Source organism: Carassius gibelio, chromosome A2, assembly GCF_023724105.1.
Source record: "Carassius gibelio isolate Cgi1373 ecotype wild population from Czech Republic chromosome A2, carGib1.2-hapl.c, whole genome shotgun sequence".
NCBI classification, from domain to species: Eukaryota; Metazoa; Chordata; class Actinopteri; order Cypriniformes; family Cyprinidae; genus Carassius; species Carassius gibelio.
In genome coordinates this window covers 29,838,027-29,844,379 of record NC_068372.1, presented here as the reverse complement: position 1 = coordinate 29,844,379, position 6,353 = coordinate 29,838,027, and the positions used below count along the sequence as shown (strand labels likewise).

The following is a 6,353-nucleotide window of genomic DNA, read 5'->3' as shown; positions in this document are numbered from 1 at the left end:
ATGGCAGCATATATATATATATATATATATATATATATATATATATATATATATATATACACACACAACATGTTTGTTGTGTATATTTATTATGTAAACAAAAACTTGTATTTTGGATGTGATTAATCGCGATTAATCGTTTGACAACAGCACTAATAAAAAATTATATTACATATATAATATACATTGTTGATATAAATATTACATGTTAAAGTACTGTGATAAATCACACCACTGTTTAATCCTACATACAAATAATATTTATATCTCATTTATATCTATACAGACATTGTTTTAATTAAGACAGCTAGTTTTATTAAACAAACGTCACTCGAATATGCACACAATATATAACATTATGTAATAGAAATGCTAAGACTGATTATGTAGTTATATAAAACTAGCACGCCTTGTTGTAAGTGCTTCAGGTCTGAGATTTGAGGAATAACTCACATGATGATGATGAATATGGTCGGAAAACCCAGCAGCGCTGCGGTTCCGCTCCAGTCCTGCAGGCGGCGCTAAAGCCGCTTCAACGCTCAAATGCACATCATCTTCACGTCCGAGAAACCCCATCGTTCTTTTTCCGCCCGGACCAGCAGCGACTGCGAGGGTGAGCCTCTCCTGTCCCCGCGATTGTCTCATTATAACATCTTTTCACTCCTTGTTCACCCGTTTATTTGAGTAAATATCTCCGTTAAATGTTTATGGTCAGGAACGTTGCTCTGAAAGCGGGTTATGTGGTGTATTTCGACGCGTTTGTGTGGTTTGGAGTTGAATGTGTGCTAATAGAGTGTCATGGCCGCTTCTGCCATGTGTGCGCGAGACAATCTCCTGACACAAAAACACGCCAAAGTCACACCAGACGTACAATAATAACATAAAATACAATCTATTAAAGTGACAGCCCTTCTGCGTACTCTATTTTATAACATCAAGGGTCCATGTGAGCGTCTTAATGGCATTAAACCCATTCAGTAGAGTCAGATATGATCACTTATGGATGTTTTTGATATTCATCACAGTATATGTGGAATTGAACGCTATCTCTAATTGTGCATGCCTAAAATCATGCAAGTAACGTTGTATTAGAGATGAAACTGAGTTTGTAGCGTGGTCTGATCAGTAACTGATGTTGTAAGTGACTTTGAATGATGTTAATAGTCTTTTCTCTCTTTGGCAGTGGCAAAATGCAGATCTTTGTGAAGACTTTGACTGGTAAGACCATCACCCTCGAGGTCGAGCCCAGCGACACCATCGAGAATGTGAAGGCCAAGATCCAGGACAAGGAAGGTGTGTATGAACATTAAGGCCTAAAGTCTCAAATTCATCAAGTAATGTCATTTAAATATTGCTCAAAAAATTATACACTTAAATTTTATATATAAAATAATTTTATTCTAAAATGTAGAATTAATTATTTATATATATTAAGTTAGTATATATATATTTTTTTTATATTTAAATAATACTTTTTTTTCAATGTAAAAATATATATTCTTCTATTTTCCAGCACAAAATATCTAAACATCCTTATATCAAGACATAAAATGTATAAATATAATTTTTTTAGATATTATTTTAAATTAATAAATTTTTATTAGTTTATATTTATAATATTTAAAAAAAAAAATCAATGTAAAGATATATTCCATCTGTATTTTCCAGCAAATAATATTGAAAAATCCTTATATCAAGACACAATGTGTGTATATATATAAAAATTATATATATATATATATATATATATATATATATATAAATAAACCTCTGTATTTTCTGGTACAGAATATCTAAACATCCTTATATCAAGACAAATTTATTTGAGAGGTTTTGGCATTTGTCTGTGTGATGAAATTTTTAAATTACGTTTTATTAATTATTTTTGTCTCGAAGTCCAGTGGCAGATATTTGTTCACGTTTTAATAATGAACAAATTTTTGATTTATTTCTCAGAAAAATAACTATAAGCTACATTAGTTATTATGGAAACTAGGATCATGATAACACTCTGACCTCTAACATGTCTTTTAATATTTTATTTAATTTATTCATTTTTTTTTTAATTGTATAAAAAAACATGTCTTTTATCGTTCCTCAGGTATCCCTCCTGACCAGCAGCGTCTGATTTTCGCTGGAAAACAGCTGGAAGACGGTCGCACTCTTTCAGACTACAACATTCAGAAAGGTGCATAAATCCTGGACGGACTTGAAACAGAAAGCCGCTCTCATGTCCATAACATTCGTAGTTGGTCGATAGCTGTAGTGTTTATTGGATGCTGTTTGTGGTTTTCCTCAGAGTCCACCCTTCACCTGGTGCTGCGTCTCAGAGGAGGCATCATCGAGCCGTCCCTCAGACAGCTGGCACAGAAATACAACTGCGAGAAGATGATCTGCCGCAAGTAAGAGCGCACGCTTCACTGGTAACGTCTGGTGTAGGTGGTGTGTTGTGATGATAATGAAGCTGGTTCTCGTCTCAGGTGTTACGCCCGTCTGCATCCACGTGCCGTCAACTGCCGTAAGAAGAAGTGCGGCCACACCAACAACCTGCGTCCCAAGAAGAAGCTGAAGTAGACTGCAGCATCGATGCATTTCAGGAGACTCTTCGTTCAAATAAAATGTTGTTGAAAACAGTTGCCTGGAGTCTGTCTCTTCATTTGCTGCACTTTTCCTCTTTCTCCGTGTAAAACTGCATATTAGAGAGCCATTATGTCATTCTTACTCTTCACATTTTCAGATGCATCCAGTTGATTTCTGTGCAATCACTGCTTCAGGTTTGGAAACGGGGAATTCTTGTTGTTCTTGTTAGAAAGTCTTTTATTTTTTACAGTTAAAATATAAAAAACCTTGTGAAATGCTTCCAGGCAGAGGCGGTAAACCTGGATTCTGTGCTAAAAAATGTTTATGCAAACGGTAAAAATCTTAAACGTAAGGATTTAATGGTATGAACAATTTACAAAAATAAATGTTGATGCAAATTTAGAATAACGAAGCGTTTCAGATTAAGAGCATGGACTTATGTTTTCAATCAAGTATTTTAGTCAGTGTCTTAATGTTTTTTAATGACAACATTAATCAACTATTACAAAATAAGAAATATGCATATTTATTAGTCAATCACTGCTAATTCAATGTAAAACATGTTTAATATCTAATAAAAGCTGTTAATATATGGTTGTCCATTAAACATTTTTCAAGTGCACAATGAAAAATGTAAGCATTTTAATGGCATTAAGTTGATTCTCCAAATGGAGTGATTTTTAAGTGACTTGTGACCTCAAAATAAATGAATAATAAATTAAAAGTATGGACTTTGAACACAAAAATACGTTTTAAACTATGCATTCAACTCCAAATGAAATGCATTTTGCTAACACTTTTTTTTTTAGCAAATGTAACAAAAAAAAATGCAACATATTTAATAACCTTTTGTTTAAATACTACTTTGCTAGGATTTATGCACACAACACAAACTAAAAATTCACAAGTTTTGAACAATGCATTGTGTATTTTTAATCATGCATTTGCTTGGGCAATAATTGAGCAATTATAATAATTAGCAAATTCACGCATATATAAATCAGCCTCACTGAAACCATTGGTTTAAATATTACTTTTCCAGGATGTTTTGAGCATATGTAAACCCAATAAGCCACAGGTAATTCAATGTAAAACAAATTTATTCAGCAGGTTTCCATTCAATTCAGAGAAGATGATATATTGTGAGTTTCCAGCTGATTGCATTAGCCGGTCAGCACAGTGCAGAATGAAATACTGTCATCATCGTATAATCAGGCGGTCAAGAGCTGCAGGAGAAACCTAAGATGCATGTGGAAAAATAAGGCTCTCGCGTCAGAGAAAGCAGAAATGATGGGACCTCAAGAGAGTTTGTCCTTGAAGAGAGTTCTTGCCACTTTTAAAGCTCAATTTTTCTCCAAATCAAACCACACATGCTCTCGTTGTAGAATACACATACTGCATGAAGAAGAAATATAAAAGTAAACACCTGTTTATTTGACCCTATATATGTTTAAAGCACACTAATACAAACGTGGCTTGTGCTGTTCGTGCCGAACCCTGCGGATTGAGAGAACAGATACAAACAGGCTGTTGGCACTTAAAATACTGCAGTCTGAAGCCACACGAGCGGCTTATTGTGCTATAATAAAGATACTGTATAAAGCAATACACAACTGTACAGCCATTACAGCCTATGACTTAAAGAAACCCTTCACCCAAAAAAATCTGATGTTTCTAAATCAGGTTTGGAGAAATGTAGCATTGCATCAGTGTCTCATCAATGGAGGCTCTGCAGTGAATGGGTGCCGTCAGAATGAGAGTCTGATAAAAGCATCACAATAATCCACAGCACTCCAGTCCATCAGTGAACATCTGGAGAAGACAAAACCTGATTTTAACTTAAAACTGTTGCTTTAATTATAAATAATAAAAGACATGTTAGTGGTCCGGAGAAAAAAATAAAAAAAATAATACCAATTAAATAATAATGCATTTTTCCAGTAAATAAAAAAACTAAAATTGCATAGAAAACAACCCAAAAAATTCAGTGCAATTCAAAACACACACTCCCAGCTGTACAGAAATGTGTGAATCTTTAAACAATAAAAAATAAAAATAAATTATTAACATTAAAAATGTATTAATGTTTAATATTTTAACTATATATATATATATATTAAAATCATAATTTAAAATAATAATTTAATGCAAAAAGAAAGTGCTACAGAAATCTCCATAGTGTTGTGTTTTGGACTACTTGTGATGTTTTTATCAGCTGTTTGGACTCTCATTCTGACGGCACCCATTCACTGCAGAGAAAGTGATGCAATGCTACATTTCTCCAAACCTGATGAAGAAACAAACTCACTTACATCTTAGATGACCTGAGGGTGAGTAAGTTTTCAGCAAACTGTATTTTTTTGCGTTCTTTAATCAAATGAACGTTTGAAGTGTTAGAGCTGCAGGAAGCAACTACACTAGATGCATTCAAGCACATTCATCACTCCATTCCTCAGTGAAGAACTACAGCTATTCTTAAGTATAAATTCCCTCTCGAGTTCAAGGGATCTTAATATTCTATCAAAACAGAATTTTGTAAGTCTACCTACTCGTATATTTCTGCCAGTGCAGCTAATATTTAATGCTTTATATCTCTGCTGTCGTCTAAACTAAGCATTCCACAGTATGAACATTTAGAGGCGTTCGGCGCCACATTCAAGCTGGTCTTTGGTTTCTACTCACTCCCAGCTGAATCAGAAACTGAATCAGAAAACTCTCAACGGCACAAAAGCTCTTTCATGACTTTCTAAAATGATACACATCATCTTCAGGTTTGGTGTTTGAGCCGTAAAGGTCTTTGCTACAGACTTGTTCTGGATGTGAACTAAATAACACATTTTCCTTAAATACTTATGATTCAGTATTTATATACAAAAATAAGTACTATACAATACTTATGATTCAGTATATAAATACAGAGTCATGATTCAATTCTGATTCAATTTAAAAGTGTTCGTAAAAATTCATTTGAGTTCACCATAACAGCTATTCATTCACGTTTAATGTTACTGAAATGTGTGAATTTTTAATTAATTAAATCATTTTAAATTATTACAAATAATATATATATATATATATGATTTTTAATTTTTTAATGATTAAAATTAGATTCAATTTTCATTATAACTATAAAATATTTATTATTAAACTAATAATTTAAAATAATTGAATGTAGATAAAAATGCAAAAAAAAAAAAAAAAGAACAAAAAAGTGGTCAATTTTTATACAATTTTTCCATAACCTAATCTTTTTAGGTTCATAAAAATGTATCTGACTTTGATATTACAATAATCTTGTTACAGCCATAAATGCATTAAGCTGAAATGTTTTTAGATAAATTATTATCATTAAAATATAATACTTTTTAATATTATTCAAATGTTATTCAATTATTAATTATATAATATTTATAATTTAAAGTAATTAAACGCATATGTGAAAAAATACAACCAAATTAAAATAATTAAAATTAAATAAATAAAATTTCAGTAAATATCATATCCAGAATAATTTGAGAAAGAATTGTGATGCATTTGTGAATCGATTTTTCCAAGCCCTATTGTTCACGATGCATGGTTTAAAAAAACAAAACAAAAAAGAAAACCCCTTGAGATTCTGTAAAGCCGTCACACAGCACTAGTGTTTCTGACAGAGAGTGTATCAAAAATAAACCTCCCCTCAAGCTTCACCGTACTGTAACAACACCGTTCTCGTTCTACCATCGTAACACCGCTGAAGTCACTGCTAGACTGGAACAGAAAGAGCTTTCAGT

General features: G+C 32.4%; 1 protein-coding gene across 1 annotated transcript; it reads left to right on the top strand.

Moving 5' to 3' along the window:
- The first annotated feature begins 555 nt into the window (after positions 1-555).
- On the top strand, positions 556-2,633 carry uba52 (ubiquitin A-52 residue ribosomal protein fusion product 1). The gene is made up of 5 exons (XM_052534919.1): positions 556-613; positions 1,184-1,293; positions 2,102-2,188; positions 2,300-2,402; positions 2,481-2,633. The coding sequence occupies exons 2-5, from the start codon at positions 1,191-1,193 to the stop codon at positions 2,572-2,574; spliced, it is 387 nt and encodes a 128-aa protein (XP_052390879.1). The 5' UTR covers positions 556-613; positions 1,184-1,190; the 3' UTR covers positions 2,575-2,633.
- Positions 2,634-6,353: the final 3,720 nt, after the last annotated feature.